Source organism: Camelus bactrianus, chromosome 10, assembly GCF_048773025.1.
Source record: "Camelus bactrianus isolate YW-2024 breed Bactrian camel chromosome 10, ASM4877302v1, whole genome shotgun sequence".
In the NCBI taxonomy this organism is placed as follows: Eukaryota; Metazoa; Chordata; class Mammalia; order Artiodactyla; family Camelidae; genus Camelus; species Camelus bactrianus.
Window position 1 is genome coordinate 46,170,696 of NC_133548.1, and position 20,416 is coordinate 46,191,111.

Consider the following 20,416-nt stretch of genomic DNA (forward strand, 5'->3'; position numbering starts at 1 on the left):
AGATGAAAAATGACAGAAATGAGAGGTTAGAATATAGTTTAGTCAGCCCTCTCACACTGGTTGGTTTTTCTGTCTCAGGAGTCACAGGAATTCAGGAGATGTCTTACTGCCTTTTAGATCTCTTGGTTTAGCTCCCAGTACCTATGCAGCCACGATACTCAGCAGATGTCCCGTAGTTAAAAACAGCTATGCATTTGAGGCCTCCAAGTTTTGAAATTTTTACTGCAGTGCTGTATGGCTGCTAAAAGCTCTGCTGGCTTCTCTTTCCCCCAGGAGAAACTCCCTTCCCGGGACAAGATTGATCCTTAGCCCACGTCCAGAATCACCAAATAGCTGCTGGGGCAAGAAGTGGTTGGCAGCTTTCTTTTGGATGGTTCTCCGGGCTCTTGAAGTTTTATTTATCTTGTGTCTGTTACTTTCCTAGCTCTCTGATGGCTTAATAAATGATTTTTGCAATTTATTTATTTTTTTCTATTTGCCACAATGGAAACATTATCATGTTGTGTCCTAGTATATCATACTCAAAATAAAAATTTTAGAGACTAATTAACGCTTGCCTTGAGAGCATAAAAGTAACAAACCAATAACATTTTGACTGAAGAGAACAAATTTGTATGTCCTTGGGTCAATAAGATCTATTATTTCTACACTTTTCCTCTGAATACAAAAAAAAAAAATGTCAGAAGCCTTTTTCATTATTCTTGGAGATTCATTTAATTTTGAATTTTAAAGATTTCCCCACTTGTGTTCATCTATATAATGCAAAATGGGGTCTTTTTTTTTTTTTTTGAATCCTACCTAAATTGATAATATATACAAAATAAAGGGACCAGCTTACCTTGGTGTTTTTAAAGATTATGCTCCTGAACCTAATAAATGTTGACTCAGCTTTCTGTTTTTCTCTTGTGGTACATAATTCCCATTATACCAACAAGACAGAAACATTACTTAGTTTCCTAATTATCTTGTATAGTGTGCTTCTGACAGCTGCACTTTTTCTCCCAAAACACAATCATAATTTTTAAGAATATCAGGAATTTCCAAACTCTTTTCACTCCACCAGTTCAGTCACAGTGAATCCAGTCATTCCTGTGATATTTGCTAACTCCCTGCAACTGCAACCAGTTATTCAGTGCTTCTCCTGAAGGGACCGTGGTGGCACATCACCCTCCACTCTGCATTGCACAGCCTTGTTACATGGGCAGTAATGGTGCAATTTGTGTGTTTAAGTTGTCCATGGTCATTTTTATCTCTTTATTTCTTTCAGCCTTTACATGGCATTTGAAAATGGCTCACAGTTCTGACCCTGAACTGTCTACTCTGCTTCCATGGCATCAATTTCCACCTACACCTGCCCAGTGATTTTCTAAATCTTCAAATTTTACACTTTGCATTTGGACCTACCATACTGGGCTCCTTTTTATATCACCTATTTTATCTCCTTCCTCAGCTCCACAACTACCTTGCTGCAACCCTTTCTTTCCTTTTAACTCTTCAATCTCATTATAGGTTTAGGCCCTTTGAACTTTCTTTTTCCTGTGCCCAAAATGCCCTTTCTGCCTGTTTTTTCTGTAGCTTTCTATTTATATAAGTCTCGGCCAAATATTTTCTTCTCAGTGAAAACTTCTCTAACCATCCAATGTTTTTTATTGAAGTATAATCGGTTTACAATGTTGTGTTAATTGCTGGTGTCAGCATAGTGATTCAATTATACACACGCATATATGTATTCCTTTTCATATTCATTTTCATTATAAGCTATGACAAGGTTATTTTTTTTAAGATTATCCAAATGAATTTATTTAACTTCATAAGAGCATATTTTCTGTCTAAGACAAAACAGTGATTTTCATTTCATTGTGCTAAAAATATATTTCAGTATACTGTCATTTTTCCTCACTCCTTATCAACAACTGCAGATGGTAACAGTCCTCTTGTAAGTACTTTCCAAAGAGAGATACTGGGTCAGTCTTTTCTGCAATATATTCTTTGTAGATAGGTATTTTTATTATCCTGCTGTATATTCCATTTTCCTGGTATACGCAATTGGTGTGTATATTGGCAGAACTTTTGGCCATCACTTGAATCATAACTTTAGTTCAAGTTGCCTTTTCTTTTTTTTTTTTTTTTAACATTTTTTATTGATTTATAATCACTTTACAATGTTGTGTCAAATTCCAGTGTTCAGCACAATTTTTCAGTCATACATGGACATATACACACTCATTGTCACATTTTTTTCTCTGTTAGTTACCATAACGTTTTGTGTAAATTTCCCTGTGCTATACAGTATAATCTTGTTTATCTATTCAACAATTTTGAAATCCCAGTCTATCCCTTCCCACCCTCCGCCCCCCGGCAACCACAAGTCTGTATTCTCTGTCTATGAGTCTATTTCTGTCCTGTATTTATGCTTTGTTTTTGTTTGTTTGTTTGTTTTTTAGATTCCATGTATGAGCGATCTCATATGGTATTTTTCTTTCTCTTTCTGGCTTACTTCGCTTAGAATGACATTCTCCAGGAGCATCCATGTTGCTGCAAATGGCGTTATGTTGTCGGTTTTTATGGCTGAGTAGTATTCCATTGTATAAATATACCACATCTTCTTTATCCAGTCACCTGTTGATGGACATTTAGGCTGTTTCCATGTTTTGGCTATTGTAAATAGTGCTGCTATTGACAAGGTTATTGAATACAGTTCCCTGTGCCATACAGTAGGGCCTTGTTTATCTATTTTATATGTATATAGTAATTAGTATCTGCAAACCCTGAACTCCCAACTTATCCCTCCACCCCCCACCCTGATTCCCCCAGGTAACCATGTCTGAGTTTGTTTTCTGTGTCGGAGTCCATTTCTGTTTTGTAAGTAAGTTCATTTGTGTCATTTTTTTAGATTCCGTATATGTGGTGATATACAGTATTTTCCTTTCTCTTTCTGGCTTACTTCACTTAGTATGACCATCTCCAGGTCCATCTATGTTGCTGCAAATGGTAATATTTTATTCTTTTTATGGCTAAGCAGTATTCCTCTCTCTCTCTCACTATATATATATGTATAATCTATATATAAACTATATATATATAATCTCACAACTTCTTTATCTAATCATTTCTCTGATCATCTAATTTTAATTGCATATACCTAAGTAGGAAATTATAGATTTTCAAATCAAAATTCTTAAAGTAACTTCATCAAATGAGAACATGGACAGCTTAGCCAGCCATTCTCAACTCAGACAGCTGAATCCTAAAGCAAGATTCAAGAACTTATTTTGATCTTTTTTATAGATAACCCTTGCTTAGAGCTCAACAAAACACTTACTGATTTTTCCCAAAACCTGTTTATACCCTAAATCCTATAATAGTTCTGCATTTCCATTTGTTTGATAAGACACTCTACTGTGTCTCTGGTCTCCCTACTTGCAATGTGTCAAAAAACAAACAAACAAACAAACAAAAAAACCCTGAATTTGTTGGACTACAAGCTTGTCCTTGAGGGTCATAGGCTGACAGGGCTGAGATGGTCTCATTAACCTCTAATACCCTGCCTTACTCAGGATTGTACCCATGTTGAATTTTTTTGACAGCTAAGCATTGCTGAGGGCACTTGTGTACTTTTAGCTATTGGACGAAGGTAACCATTTTTGCAGAAATAAAAACATGTAAAAATTTCTGCTTGCTAAAAAAAATCTGTGATTTAAACTATAATTTAGTTCACACTGACATCTTAATTTAAGAAATTTTCATTTAATTATTTTCAGTAGAGTTGAAAAACATAAATCACCCTAGTATTTATAACATGTATTTTCTTAATACTTTGTACACATTCAACCTGTCCAGAAGCATGTTAAATGTAAATAACAATTTTTCAAGATCCTATTCCATATTGAAAACAAAACAAAAGCATAAACAAAAGTTTATGTATAGTTATGTTTATGACAACTTCTTGATACTGGCAATCATTTGAAAATAATTATTCAACAAGAATCTACTAGTTAACTAAAATATAAGTTTTTAAATATATTGTTTACATGAAGGTATATTAGGCAATAATCAAGTTTACATATAAAGTAATTTTATGTGAAAGGAAATGCATGTTATGTAACAACAAATTAAAATATGACATACAAGTATTACACAATATAGTAATATATAAAAATATGGTTAAATGACAAAATATTTTCTAATAGTTAACAGTTATGTTTTATGAGTACAATTATTTGTAATTATATCTATTGTGTTTTATTTTTAAAAGTCAATATTGGTGAAATAGTAAATATAAAAATTTTAAATCTAAAATAAATTGGAAAAAAAAAAGGAATGGATTTACCTTAGAATCAGTAAATCTTGAAGTTAAAAAGAAATTATAGCAATGTTTTCCTAGGTCAGCCTAGCAAGACAATAGAAATAAAAGCAAAAATAAACAAATGGGACCTAATTAAACTTACAAGCTTTCGCACAACAAAAGCAACCATAAACAAAATGAAAAGACAACCTACAAAACAGGAGAAAATACTTGCAAATGAGGATACTGACAAGGGCTTAATTTCCAGAATACAAAGCTCATACAACTCAATAGCAAAAAAACAAACAACTCAATCAAAAAATGGTTAGAAAAGCTAACAAACATTCCTCCAGTGAAGACATATAGATAGCTAGCAGGCCCATGAAAAGATCCTCAATGTTGCTAATTATTAGAGAAATGCAAATGAAAACTGCAATGAGGTATCATCTGATACCAGTCAGAATGACCATCATTAAAAAGTTCACAAATGATAAATACTGGAGAGGGTGCAGAGAAGAGGGGACCCTCCTACACTGTTGGTGGGAATGTATTTTCCTGCAGCCATTATGGGAAATAGTATGGAGATTCCTTTAAAAATTAACAATAGACTTACCCTGTGATCCAGCAATCCCACTCCTGGGAATGTATCTGGAGGAAACTTTAATTCAAAAAGATATATGCACCCCAATGTTCATAGCAGCACAATTTTCAATAGCCAGGCCATGGAAGCAACCTAAATGTCCATCAACAGATGATAGGAAAGAGAAGTTATGGTGTATATATATGCGATGAAATACCACTCAGCCATAAAAAAGAATGAAATAATGCCATTTGCAGGAACATGGATGGACCTAGAGATTGTCATATTAAATGAAGCAAGCCAGAAAGACAAAGAAAAATACCATATGATATCACTTACATGTGGAATCTAGAAAAATGACACAAACTTGTTTACAAAACAAAAAGTGACTCACAGACATAGAAAACAAACTTATGATTACCAAAGTGGAAAGGAGGGGGAAGGATAAGTTAATATATAAACAGCTCATACAACTTAAAAAAAAAAAAACCCAATCCAAAAATGAGCAGAAGACCTAAAGAAGAAATTCTCCACTGAAGACATACAAATGGCCAATAGGCACATGAAAAAATGCTCAATATCACTAATTAGCAGAAAAATGCACATCAAAACTACAATGAGATATCACCTTACACCAGTCAGAATGGCCATCATTCAAAAGTCCACTAACAATAAATGCTGGAGAGGGTCTGGAGAAAAGGGAACCCTCCTACACTGCTGGTGGGAATGTAATTTGGTGCAGCCATTATGGAAAACAGTGTGCAGATTCCTCAAAAAACTAAAAATAGATTTACCATATGACCAGCAATTCTACTCCTGGGCATATATCCAGAGAGAACTTTAATTTTAAAACATACAGGCACCTCAGTGTTCATAGCAGCACTATTTACAGTAGGCAAGACATGGAAACAACCCATGCCCATCGACAGATGACTGGATGCAGAGGTTGTGGTATATACATACAATGGAATACTGTTCAACCATAAAAAATAATAAAATAATGCCATTTGCAGCAACATGGATGGAACTGAAGGTTGTCATTCTAAGTGGATTAAGCCAGAAATAGAAAGAAAAATACCATATGATATCACTTATATGTGGAATCTAAAAAAAATGATATAAATGAACTTACTTACAAAAGAGAAACACATTCACATAGAGAACTAACTTATGGATACCAGGAAGGAAAAGGGAGTAGTAAGGGATAGATTGGGGGTTCAAGATTTGCAGATACTAACCACTATATATGAAATAGATAAACAAGTTTCTACTGTATAGCACGAGGAATTATATTCAATATGTTATAGTAACCTATACTGAAAAAGAATATGAAAAGGAATATATGTATGTATCTGTATGACTGAAACATTATGCTGCGCACCAGGAATTAACATAACACTATAAGCTGACTATACTTAAAATTTTTTAAATGGTTAAAAACGGGGATGAGAAGTGAATTTTCATCCTTGGAAATAAAGAATCATCCACTGTAAGCAAGTACAGAGACCAAGTTTGGTCACACGGTAGTACTGAGCTTCCACACGTCTCCATCCCAGCTCTTTGTCTGTGTCTCCTGATCTTCCCTCACCTACACGCGCCTTCTCATTTTTCCCCTTATCCACTAGCCAGCAAGTAATTAAGAATATGAGAAAGAGGGATGATTAAATAAAAAATTCAAGAAGAGGACACTAGAGGGAGAGGAGATTAGGATGAAAAGGAAAGAAGGTTGAGAACGAGAACCACAAACAGACATAGAAGAGAGTAGAAAAGAGTGGAGGAGGGAAAGCTGCCTTGCTCACGCTGGTTTCTGAGATAATGGTGTGTGACTGTGTTCTGGTTGCTGGTTGGGACAGAGATAGTGAAACTAATGAGTCCTGTGGAGATAGCCCATTTGTATCCCTGACTTAAGTTGCAGTATTCCTTGCAATCCTTTGCATCAGATAGCCAAACCCAGAGAGAAAGAGGCAGGGAGAGAAAGGATAAGGTCTTCTAATGTGATCTGGGGGAAGGAACCCTGGACCAGGACGCCTGGTTTTCCATCCCAGTGCCGGCTCTTCTGTTACTGTGATAGTGAACAAACCCCCTTGCACCTTTCTGTCTCGTCATCTTTTCCTCTGTGTGCTTCCTACTTTCTCTTCTGTGCTCTCTCCCTCTCTGAGTTTCCACCTTTTAGCCTGGGCCCAAGTTTATCCAGAGGGGATTTTAGTTTTGGTGGTGGCTGAAGGGTCAGGGGGAGAGAAAAATCTTAGTGGAGAGAAACTTGTGAAATGGTATATGTAAAACTGTTCCATTCTGTGAAGGGACACACTGTGTGTGTGGCTGAGCATGTGATTATGTGTGTCTGTATATGTCACTGGGCAAAATGCGCGAGCAAGGCTGTACTTAGAAGACACAGGTCCACATATCTAGGTAAGATTGTTTTTGGAGTGTCCGTGCTTCAGGGCCCTTTCCTGGTGTGGAGAAAATTGAGAGATGAATAATCCAGATATCAATGGGACGGCCTTGCTGTCTTCCCTTCCCTTCTTTTATTTTTCCACCCAGTCTTTTAATAATTAGTCTCCTCAGTCCCGAAGCTGCCACTCAAAGAACTTTTACTCCAGCCTGGTAGATACACAGCACAGTGACCACAAGCCTCAGCCCCAGTTGCAGAGATGGGGAACATGAAGCAGGGGTATTTTATCTCAAGCACAGTGTCTTGGGCATCTGGGAAATGATGCAGGCGGGAGGCGGGGCAGCATCACCAGTGCTCTGAGCCGTCCCACTCTGTGACTCGGGGCCTCTGGGCTGTGGGCGGGGAGGTGGGCGGCGGGGCTGCGGAGCGCTCTCCTTGGTGAGGCTGAGCAGCTGCAGGCTGCTGTAGCTTTCTTCTCTGCCTGTCCACCCTCTTCTGCTGTGCTCTGCTGTTTCCTCCTGACTCCCCTATCTCAGGGGTGGCAAGGAGAGAGTCAGCCTCTTCCAGATGACTTGCCCAGAATAACTTTTCTTGATGCCCCGCACCTCTCTTTGTCCTGAATTACTTAACGTGTGGCACAAGAAAGGCTTTACTTAAAAATAGGAGCTAAAGTACCAGGAATAAGGCTGTCTCATGAGGGAAGGAGCAAGTTCTTTGTCACTGGAGGTTTCTCACGAGTATCTGGAAACTCCCTGCCAAGACTTCACCAGATGTCTGGTCTCGATCGAGTCACCCAACCTCTCTCAACCCGCTTCCTCATCTGTGACGCGGAGAGGAGGATTCCTACTTCACAGGCTACTGTGAGGAATCATTACAGGAGACACTTGTCTGGAGCAGTAGCACCACTCAGCACACAGCACACAGCAATGATCAGAAGTTGTGGTTCATTTGTAAGCCCCTTTTATCTGAAGTGGAGACCACCTCAGAGAGAAAGTGACCTTAGAGGCAGTCAGGTGTGCCTTTTGCAGGGCTGAGCGCACAGACAGACAGACTCACCAGGGAAGGGGAGTGGCAGTGGAGCGTCAGGTCCTGCAGGGCTTAGAGTGTGGGGAGCAAAAGAGCTGGAGTATTTATCCTGTAATTAGGGCCCTGGCTCAGAGTACAACTTCCTTGGGGATGAAGGTAATAAAAAGACCTCTGGGATGCTGGAAAGAGGCAGAAAATAGAAGCTGGGAAATTTGGGCTGTGGTTGGGTAGAGCTGAAGAACAGGACAGCAGAGAAGATCTACCCTGAACGTTCAGTGTGGGTAGGATGGGGGTAGGTGGAGAGACCCCTGAGCACAAATAATGCTAAAGGCTTTTTGGCATAGAAGCACTAATTTGCTTTTCCTCTTGGTCCCTTCCATCTGTCCCAAATATTTGCTTCTTGGTGTTTCCTTTGGGAAAGCTACTTAACTTCTCTGATGTCATTTCTTCATCTGTAAAATAGGGAGGTAATAAATATTAAATGAGGTGGTATAAGGGCACATAGCATTTGCCTGGCTTATGCCAAGCACTCAATAAAAAGTAGGGTTTTTAAAAATTATTTTATCCAATTCACTGATCACTGACTGAGCATCTGTTACATGCGAGGGACTATGCTAGCTGTTTGGGCACAGAGTTGAAGGATTACGCCCCTGTTCTCAAGGAGGTCATAGTCTGGATTGGAGAATGGACAGACATATACAAGTTAGTTACAACTCAGTGAGATACATGTAGGCATAGAAATGACACAGAGACTCATTTAGCAGGGAAGGAGCTAGCTCTGTCAAAGTTAATGATTTACGGTTTAGAAGTATAAGGTGGACTTGGAGGAAGGGGCACACAGGGGGAGAAGACGGCATGTGTCAAACACGACAGGCGAGGCCCAATGAGTATTTCCTGGGAACCACCGAGCCCAGTTCAAAGTTTACATTTTTATGAGTCTTCTCTGATACTCTGAGCCCCAGTGAGTGTCTTTTCTCCTCTCTTGTCCACACAACATCTTATCAAATGCTGTTTGTGTGACACTGTCTATGTTAAATCTTGTTGGCTTTACCTTAGATAAATTAAGTAACAGTTCTTAGCCTCTAGTTTCCCGTCTGTAAAAATGGGGGGTGTTGTCGTATTACACATAAGATATTTAACACGGTGCCTGGAATATAGTAAATTCTCAACAGACTGTTGTTACGATCTCTACGTTATTCTCTTTCAGTCATCTTCCTACACGGTGGGTTTTGTGAAGGCACATATCAGGGTAGTCCATATTTTTATCTGATGGTGCTTGAAAGAAGATCATGATGAAGTTAGGTTTTGGGAGAAGACTGCTGAATGAACAGATGGGATTCTAATCAGATGTAGGCCAGGCGGACATGAAGCTTGATTTCAGACAATCATTAAGTCAACAGATATATAATGATGACTCAGTATGTATCTGACATTGTCTTGGAGATACAAAGGATTGAAACGATTCCTGATTTAAGGAGCTTTCATGTAGGTGGTGGACGGAAAAGCTAGTGGGGGTCAGCATGGCCCAGATGATAGAGAGGAGCTCATCCTTCAAGAATTAACTTTCAGGTATCCTGAGTTTTGGCCATTCTCCCACTTAGTTCCTTCAGAAATACAACTGATTCTAATAAAAGGGATACGTGGCAATGGGAGATAAATGAGATGACTCTTAAATTTTACGTGAGCATCACAGTACTCAGAGCTGAGCCTAGGATCTCCATTATCTTGATGGGGCTCGGGGATAGGCATGGCTACTCATTGTTAACTTGGGATTTGACCGGGCAGATCTTTATTCAACTAATGATATTTGTTCTACAGAATATTATTGAGCACCTATTATGTGTCAGCGTCTTTCTAAGTACTAGGAATGTAGTAGTGAACAGAGAAGGCAAAATCCTTGGAACTTCCAGGTTAGTAAGAGAGTTTTATTTAAAAAGATGCATCACATTAATAAGTATTGAATAAAAAAGTATTGAGACAGGGTAAGAAAGAAAATAGGAGATGAAGATAGAAAATGACATGGAACACGTTTTTAGGCAGATTGGTCATGGGCAGCCTTTCTGAGGAGGTGACATTTGAGTAGAGATTTTGATGAAACACATGAGCAAGACATACAGCTGAATGAAGGACAATGTGCCAGGTGGAGGGACCAGCAGATGCAAAGGCCTTGAGGTCTGTGTTTGGTGAATTTGAGGGACAGTATCAGTCCAGTTACTGAGTGAAGCGACTGAGAGGAGAAGGTAGGAGATGAAACTGGAGAGGCAGCCAAGATTCAGATAAGAAGGGGTATCGTAAGCCATGGTGAAAACTAGAATTTGTTTGAAGTATAGTGGAAAGCTGTTGGACAGTTTTGAACAGGATTCTGTTATGCTGTGACTGAAGTTTTAAAAGGTCTACTCTGAGTTCTATATGGGGGACAAGGATGTAAGAGAGAAGCTAATTCAAAAGTTATTATTATACTCAAAGGGTGAAATGATGGTCTGAGCCAGCGAAGCAATGGTAAAGACAATAAAAATCGATTATATTTGGAATATCCTCTGAAGAGGCAGTGGATAGGACTTATTGATGGATTGATTGGATGTAGGGGTATGAGAATATGCTGAACTTCAGACTGGGGACTTCCAGCCTGAAGAACTGGGTGAATCGGAGGGCTTTAGCACAATGGGAAACAGTGAGATTAAAGTAGGTTTACAAAGATGGAGGAAGAAAGGAATCAGAGTTCTGCTTTGGACATGTAAGCTTGGAAATATACACTCGTCTATGAAGAATAGATTTCAAGTAAGCAAGTGCATTTACCAACTTGCAGTTCAGGGGAGATACCTGAGTTGAAGCTCTACATTTGAGAGTCATCAAAGAATCAATAGAGCCATGAGAAATGAATAAAGCACCAAAAGAATGAATATAGTGAGAGAAGAGACTCCAACATAAGAGGCTGGGACGAGAACTAGACAGTAAAGAGTATTCAGACGACATAGTGAGGTAAGAAGAAAACTTTAGCAGACAGTCATTTAGGAAACAAGGAAGTAGGGAGTGTGTGTGTCTGCCACATGTTGCCAGAGAGCTGGGTAAGATGGGGTTTAAGAACTGATTATTTGTAGTTACCAATACTGTATCATTTCCCTGATACTTGACTCACACTTAATTTGTCACTCACAACCTTAGCCCACAGCTCTGTCCAAATCAAATAAAAAAAGTGAGTGGAAACCCTGAGCTAGCTGTGCCTGCACCCCATTTTATAAGTCGCACTCAGAAAGCCCCCACAGCAGGCGTCCGTTTGCGTGTTCTGAGGAGGCTCTGTTTCTCAGCAGGCACTGCAGGGAAGGAGGGTGAGGGTGGAGGGAGGCTCAGCGGTTGCTGAAAGGAGACTACGCTGTGCCTCAAGGGAGTCGTGACTGACGCAGTAGAATGGTGAGGGAGGCCAGGAGCAAGAGCCCCGGAAGACTAGGGACTGGGACAGAGAAAGTCCCCAGAGCCACCCCCAGGAGGACACCAGGCCCATCGTGGGTCCCTTTCAGGATGTGCTTTGGGGACAGGCCTGCTGTTTCCTTTTTCTTTTGGGAAAAGAGTAACTGATTATGGGGACGCAGCCAGACCGCTTTATAACTCCGTTTTCCCCACCCTTCTCTCACAAAGAGAGGAGAACGGCATCAGCTTGTCCTGAAGCTGCAGAAAATGACCTGAGCCTCATGCTGCAGGGGGAGAGCATGCTGGGTCTGCAGTGGTCGGGGAAGACCAGGGGTACACAGGGCACAGGGAGGGAGCTGGCTCAACTCGGGTGAGAGGCAAGCAGACCAGGGAGGGGGACTTATGCTGGGGTCTGCTGGCTGCTAGAGGGCTGGAGCAGGAGACCTAAGGGGCCCAGGGCAGGGAGAGAGGCTGTGTGAGCTGCAGCCAGCAAGAAAAACTAGGACAACCAGGATAATGGCAGAAATCAGGCTGAAAATAGTAGTCACTAGAGGGAGTCCCCAAAGGCTGAGTGAAGGGCCCATAGAAGGAAGAATGCTTAATGGTTGAGGGGAGTAGGCTCGGTCAGGGCATGAGCTGTGGAATGCACAGGGCAGAGGCATCTCTCGTGTACCATTCATGCCCAGACAGATCGTTTACCCTTGTCTTTGGCACCACCTCATCTCCTGATTTTCTTGTCTTCTGTCATCCTTATCCTTGTAAGTCTGTCTCCATCTAACAGGATATTTTCTCTTTAGCCTCCTCAAGTGCTTTATCTTCTACAAGCCTCAGATCCTTCCATCCCACCACTATTAGAAGAAACACTTTTCTGTCTCCCAGGTCTGTTCTCCTGTACTGTGTGTTAGGGAGCAGCTCAAGAAGACCTTCTCTAAATAACCTGGACCAGGGTAGTCGCATCCTTCCTGTTAGGGCTACCTGCTCTCCTCCTGTTTCACAGTCTTGCCCCACCTCCGCCATAGCTGCTGTAATAGTCTGGGGCGGGGGGGGGGGGGAGAGAAATCCAAAATAAGGAGATAGAAGAGACAGGTTAGTTATCTTGCTTATTGAAGATTTCAGCAACAACCAGCTGTATCTTTTCATTACGGTCCTATAGACAGAATCCTGGCATAGGAGTCAGAAGATGTGGAATTTAGTCCTTTATCTACTACTTACTTCCACCATGATCATTTGGGGACTCAGTTTTCCAAATATGCCATTGTAAAGTTCTCTCAGGACCGAGGTGCAGCCCACCAAGTGGTTTACAGCTCTGACTGAATAGTCTCTAGGTAGGGAGCCACATCCACTTTGGGGAAGAAATGACAGGGGCTTTCGTATGTCATTTGCTGACATCTTGGCTGTGGGGGCAGGAAATGAAAGACAAGAACATGTAAGGACCAGACAAAACACTCATGCCAAGCAGGGTGACAAGTGTTGGGACTCTGAGAGGAGACCAGATAAGCAGAGTTGAATTGTGAATGAAATTATAGGTATATCTTTGTTGCATCTGGAAAGAGGGAAGCTTGTGGATTATTAGGCATTCTAAGCAGAATAGGGAACTGTGAGACTGAGGTGTGGGCAGATGAACTGGAGGGCCAGTGATGGTCAGCAGAAACACTCAGGTTGCAAGGGAGACAGGGGCACTCAGGGAGGAAGAGAGCCCTGTCTGGAATTGGAGAAAGCACATTCATTTAGGATAAGGGTGACAACATGTATAAAATGCTATTCCTTTATTCATTTAGGAAGTATTTAGGAAGTGCCTATATCCATGTGATGGATATAGTGGCAGTAAATGTAAACACAGCCCCATTGTCATGGGGCTTCCATGCTGTCCATGCCAATGCTGAGTCCTAGAGAAAATGAAGATATCCATTAGACTTGGAGGAGGAGTTTCTAATAAAAAGTGGGCTTTCTTCGTAATCTAGTTAATCAAAACTGATGGAAGATTTCATAGAACTTCCATCTGTGGAGGGAATTAAAATTGCGAGATACCCAGTGAGTCTCAGTTTGGATTAGATGGTGATGAACTGTACAACAGCAGAAAGAAGGCAGTTTCTCCAGGAAGGGAGTCATTCATGCATTTATTTAAAAAGCACTTACTGAGCACCAACCATGTTCTGTGAAAGTAGACATGAATAAGTCACAGTCCTTGTAAAACTCTCACAGTCCAGTGAATGGACAGGTAAGTGCGTTGGTGTCATAGATCATAGTCTCCTTGTGTTAGTTAATTCAGCCTATTAATGAGTCCTCACCAAAAACACGGAGAAAATCTGCCGGGAGGAGTCTGAGACGGCTTCACCGAGCAGGTGGCAGGATCTTGGCCTGGTGTGGAAGTGGGCAGAAGGAAATATTCCAGAGAAATAACTGTGAGCTTACAAGCATGACTTATTTCAGCAAGTGGCAGACAATCCAATGTGGCTGAACCTAGGATGAATATTTAGAATGTACTAGAATTCAGGCTAATAATTTAGGCAAGAACAAATTTATAAATACGTTGAATAGTCTTAAATATTCCTCGTAGTAATGAGATCTCAGGTGGTTTTCAGTAGGTCTGTCACACTGTGGTGGATAGATTGAGTGGGGGTAGAAAACTATAGGGGAAGACTTTACAATGACACAGGCAAGAGACTATGTGGCTTTGGGAAGACAAAATGGCACAGAGAGAAGCAGTGTGAGAGAATTCAGGGTAAGGATAAAAGGGCATCATTATTGAGAAAGAGCTGGCCAAAGGCTGTGTGACTGGAGCATAACAGAGAAGGGAGAGGTGGAAGGGATTGAAGCTGAAAAGTGGTTAGGTACCAGACCAGGCAGAGACTTGTAAACCGGGGCTAGGAGTGTGGATTGCATCCTTAGTGCAGTGGTAATTCCAAGAAGGTCTTAGGCAAGGCCTGGCATAATATAAATTTGCCTTTTTAGTAGTCTCTTCAGCTGCAGCACGGAGAATGGATTATAGCTTGCCCAAGATTCAGACCAGGGAGGCTAGTGAGGAGGCTTTTGCAGTCTGGATGAAAGGTGATGGTGAGTCAATAAAGATGATGGCAGGAGAAAAGGAAAAGAGTAGGGAGGGAAACACATTTTGCAGATTGATAGGATTTGCTAATGAACCAGGTATGAAGAGGAAAGGATTAAATTAAGGATTATCCCTGGGTTTCTGACCTGCTACAGGATGGATGGCAGTAACACTTACTAAGATGGGCAAGTCATTGGGAGGAAATAGTTTGTGGGGAGATAAAAAGATTTGTTTTGGCTGAGCTTTGTTTGAGATGCCTGAAGAACATCCAGGTGGGGATATCGCATAGGCAGTAGGATGTACTAGTCTGAAAGAGAGAGTAGAAGCTGTGCACTTGGGAATTCCCTGAACAGAGATGGTAAAGATGCCAAGAGGAATGAAAGAGAACACCTAGAGAAGTGTGAGAATAAAAAGAGAAGGAGGGAGAAGGAGAGAGTTGGGGGGAAAGGAAGTGATGACAGTGGACGGAAAGGAAGTAATAGAGATGGAAGCCAGGTTGGAAATGACTGGAAATTAAATGAGACGAGGAAGCAGAGATTTAATACAGTCAAACTTTTAAGCAAGTTGTGCTGTGAAGAGGAACAGAAATAAAGGGTGTTAGATGGAGGAAGATTTGAAGCCAAGGGATACAGGACTGTGCTGGTGTTAATCAAGATAAGCCTTTTAGAAAACAGGCAGACTTGTGCTAGGAAGGAAAAGAGTAAGGACAGAGAGCATGTGTGCAGTGCCGCACAGTTTTCAGGGTCTGTTCTCACGCGTGATGGCACCTTTCCTCATGATGAAAGTCAGTAAGGTGGTCATGGGAGGTATAGTTATTGCCTTTATTTATAGGTGAGGAAGCTACAACTTCAAAAATATCAATGATTAATGTAAGTTTCTGCTGATGGCCTTACATGGGCCCAAGTCCTTAGATTCTAAAGCTTTTCCCTGTATTCTGGTAATGAGTTAGAGTTTTATTTATTTAACATGATCACTCTGGATTTGAACTGTTTGTGGAGCAACAAGGTGGAAGCAGAAGAGTATAGTGATTGAAGACACTGAATTTGAAGGCAGGGAAGCAGAATTCTCCAAATTCAAGTTTACCAACCATGTGATGGTCAGGAGGTAAATTAACCTTTAGTTTTCTCAATTAAAAAAAATATGCTCACATTTACTGAGCCCTTTTTAATGTTCTAGATTTGCACTATGTTTTTTTAGTTAAAAAATTTCCCGTCTTATAGAGATATAGTTGACAATGACATTGTAATAGTAAACACATTGATTTGATATACATGTATATATTGCAGAATGATTGCCACTAGTTAACATCTGTCACCTCACATAGTTATAATTTTTTTTCTGGTGATGAGAACTTCAAGAGCTACTCTCATAGCAGCTTTCAAATATGCAATACAGCATGGTTAACTATAGTGACTATGCTGTATTTACATCCCCAGAACTTATTTATCTGATAACTGGAATTTTATTCCTTTTGACCACCTTCACCCATTTCCCCCAACTCCCACCTCTGCAACCACCAATCTTTATTTTCATGAGTTCATTTTTTTAGATTCCACGTATAAGTGAGATCACACAGCATTTTTTTTTCTGTCTGACTTATTTCACTTAGCATGATGCCCTCAGTGTCCCTCCACATTGTCACAGATGGCAGGATTTTCTTATTTGTTGCGGCTATATAGTATTCCATTGTGTACATACCACATTTTCTTTATCCACTCATCCATTGTGCTAAGTGTTTTAAAACATTATCTCAAAAAATCCTCAGAAGAATCTTTTTATGTAGGAACTGAGAAGAAAAGAGAAGGGACACAGGTCAAAATTGGGGAAACAAATGACTATGCATTTTCAAAGTAAATGATGATAGAAGAGGGGAAAAGGAGACAAAGGGACCCCAGAAGGAAAAAGAATAATGTGAAATTCCAAGAAATTCAGGGGTCAGTCTTGCAAAAAGGTGAGAGTGGAGCATCTCTTCTTCTGAATGTCATGAATGCTAGAAAGAAAAGTAGGTGAAGTTGGAAGTCTATAGAGATGAAAGTTAAAGTTGCTTGAAGAAGAACAATAGGACTTCTCACGTTCTCAAGTTAGCTGGAGGTGGGGCTTTATGGCGAGATTTCTGAGTATCAACTAGGGACCTATTTAACCTCTCCTAGAATCTATAGAACTTGGAGGGAAGTAAATTATTAGAAGGTCCTGGGCTTAATTGTTTTTTATACAACCAAGCGTGACATTTCAGGACAGAGACTCCCCTTTCATAATTGAGGCTGAGATGGGAGGAAGAAGGAAGACAGTGAGTGTTCTGGGGTAAGATTTGAATTAGACAGGTGCCTATATCCTTTATAAAGCTGTCCTTGGCCACACAAAGACCACAGAAAGCTCTTCATCCACTCAGTTCGTTTATGAAGGCTGCCTTCCAGCTCATTTCTATGTAATGTCCTGACCACCCAACAGTTTTATAAGCATCTTGAGGGCAGAGATGATGTATAATGTTCTACAGTGTATATTAGGATTATTGTCTAATCTCTTTTAAGGTCCAGAAATAGGATCAAGGGTTAATTCTTCCACATAAATGATCCGAGTTTTAACTTGAACACTGTAATTCTGCTGACGTTGGATACTCCCTGGAGGGGCCCTGTGGAATTAGACAAGAGAAAGAATTCCCAGTGGCCATGTCAGCCTCCAACATCACCTCAACTCATCCGGCAGTCTTCTTTTTGATGGGGATCCCTGGCCTGGTGCACTTGCATATCTGGATATCCATTCCCTTTTGCTCAGCCTATACACTGGCCCTTCTTGGCAGCTGCACCCTCCTCTTCATCATTCAGGCCGATACAGCCCTCCACAAGCCCATGTACCTCTTTCTGGCCGTGTTGGCAGCCATCGACCCGGTCGTCTCATCTACAACGCTTCCCAAAATGCTGGCTGTTTTTTGGTTCAGACATCGGGAGATCAACTTCTATGCCTGTCTGGTCCAGATGTTCTTTCTCCACTCCTTCTCTATCGTGGAGTCGGCAGTGCTGCTGGCCACGGCCTTTGACCGCTATGTGGCCATCTGCAAGCCACTGCACTACACCACAGTCCTGACTGGGCCCCTTATCACCAAGATTGGCATGGCTGTTGTGACTCGGGCTGTGACACGAATGACTCCACTCCCGTTTCTGCTCAGACGCTTCCACTACTGCCGAGGCCCTGTGATTGCCCACTGCTACTGTGAGCACATGGCCGTGGTAAGGCTGGCCTGTGGGGACACTCGCTTCAGTAGTATCTATGGCATTGCTGTGGCCATGTTTATAGTGGTGTTGGACCTGCTGTTTGTTGTCCTGTCTTACGTCTTCATCCTTCGTGCAGTTCTGCAGCTTGCCTCTCAGGAGGCCCGCTACAAGGCCTGTGGGACATGTGTGTCCCACATAGGTGCCATTTTAGCCTTTTACACACCTGTGGTCATCTCCTCGGTCATGCACCGTGTAGCTCGCCGGGCCGCCCCACATGTACACATTCTCCTTGCCAATTTCTATCTGCTCTTCCCGCCCGTGGTCAATCCCATCATCTATGGGGTCAAGACCAAGCAGATTCGTGAGCGAGTCTTAGGACTATTCCTGAGAAAGGATGTGTAAGTGGACAGTGAGGGACAGGCGGAGAGAGAGTGGGACAGACTGAATGCTGGAGTCGGGGTGAGGGAATGATAGTAAGTAGAGGGCTCCAGAGTTGCCTTGTGTTTAGTTAGTTTATAAGCAAGCGTGTGCATACACATACACACATAGAAATAATGTTCTACGTTTAGTTCGTATATGGTCAAAACCTTTTGCTTGTTTGTTTTGAGTATAATTGGGATAGATGGAAACCTTAAAAATAATAGTAAATACTAAAACACATAAACATAGAGTGTAGCATGCCTTAAAAGAAGCTGTTTCCAAAACAAACATCTGCTTATCTTTATTCTTACACAAGGAATGTCACCAGCCAATAAGTCACATATCACTCATAAAGAAGGAATGGCTTTGCTTCCAGTACGAGTCCAATATTCTAAGGCTCACCTAGCCAGATGATACCTCTAACACCAGAGCAACCATGATTAGTCACAAACATGAAAGGAAATTTTGTTACCTGATGTATTCACTCATTTGAGTTTAGCATTCCAACAAAGCACGAACACATGCAGCCCATAGGCACAAAATTTTCCCATCACACAGGGAATATGAAATTAGGAAACCTGGTGCTGTAGTCTGGGCCTAGTGACAACATTTCCAGTCACCTAACGAGGACTTCCCAGCATCCTAAATGAGGGTGCAGGGCTGCATGTCATCCATGAAGTAGCAGGGACAGTGCTTAAGTGTAGGACCCAGTTCAGCTCAGTGATCCCACAACTCCTTCCTTCCTGCCACTCAAAAGTCTTGTGTTACCTTTGAATCTCTTTTCTCTCACACTGTGTATCTAATCTGATAAGAAATGCCATTGGCACATTTTACAAACACACACAAAATCTGATGACTTCTCAGCACATACATGCCACCACCTTGGTTATGAGCCGTCATCTTCTCTTTTCTGGATTACTGTAGTTTCTCCTTACTTATTTCCTTATTACGTCCCTCAACCGTTTGTGCTATTCCCATCATAGAAGACATAAAAAACTTTTAAAAATACATGTCCACTTATGTTATCTATTGAATTAAAACTCTGGTTTTTATTCTGAGAGAAAGGTCGAACCTTGAAAAGTCCTTACAGTGGTACTTACAAGGCCTTGTGTGATCAAGAAGTTCTGGTAACCCCAGGAAGGCTAAATAGAAATAAAACTATACCTAGACACATTGAAAAAGTGCAGAAAGTTAAAAAAGTTTTAATAGCTAGGGATGGTGGGTTCATTATAGTCAAGGGATCCACAATTAGATTGACATTTGACTTCAACATAAGCAGTGGAGGACAGAATGCAGTGGAATTCTATCTTGGAATAAATAAGAACTACCACTTTAGAATTCTAGTACCTGTGAAAATGTCTTTCAACAAAGAAGATGAAAGGATGGGTCGTAATAACAAAAATTGATGGAGTGTGTCACTATTAGGCCTGCACTAAAAATGTAAATGTAGTTCTTGAGGCAGAAGGAAAATGATCCAGACAGAAACCGAGACGTACGGGTAGAAATAGTTACTCAAAGCATCAGAAGCCATGTTCTGACAGCAGAGTTTCTCCCTCAGGCTTACGGCCTTGTGAGGTGTTTCCTATGACTAACGGGCAGCGGGAAAAAGAACTAAGGCTTGGTTCACAAATGGGTTGGGAGACGTGCTGGTGCTAGCTGAAAATGGACTGCCGCTGCGTTACAGTCGCCGTCACGATATCCCCACGTGCCGCTCCTAAGTGCTGGAAGTAAGCTTGGCACTGCGTTCAGTCACCAATATCTCATGGAGGGAGAAGTAACCTAAGGTTCAAACACACACTAACTACCCAGCGGTAGCACAGGCTGAATAGTTTGTCCGGGACCTGAAACAATAAGGTTGGAGGATTAAGGACAAGCATGTCAGGGAATAGATCTGTTAATGGGGCCATGGCAGTGGGCGCAGAGCATTCAGGCCTTTTTCTTCTCACCTAGTGCCCACCAGAGAGCGCCCGCTCTTAAGTAGGCTCTCACCTACTTGGGATCTCATCTACAGGGGCAGATGACTTACCTAATGAATGTCTGCCAGCTTCCCTCT

General features: G+C 41.2%; 1 protein-coding gene across 1 annotated transcript; it reads left to right on the plus strand.

The window, feature by feature from the left end:
* Nucleotides 1-17,400: 17,400 nt before the first annotated feature.
* Nucleotides 17,401-18,394, plus strand: LOC105082516 (olfactory receptor 52K1). The gene has a single exon (XM_010972075.2). The coding sequence runs from the start codon at nucleotides 17,401-17,403 to the stop codon at nucleotides 18,343-18,345; it is 945 nt and encodes a 314-aa protein (XP_010970377.1). The 3' UTR covers nucleotides 18,346-18,394.
* Nucleotides 18,395-20,416: the final 2,022 nt, after the last annotated feature.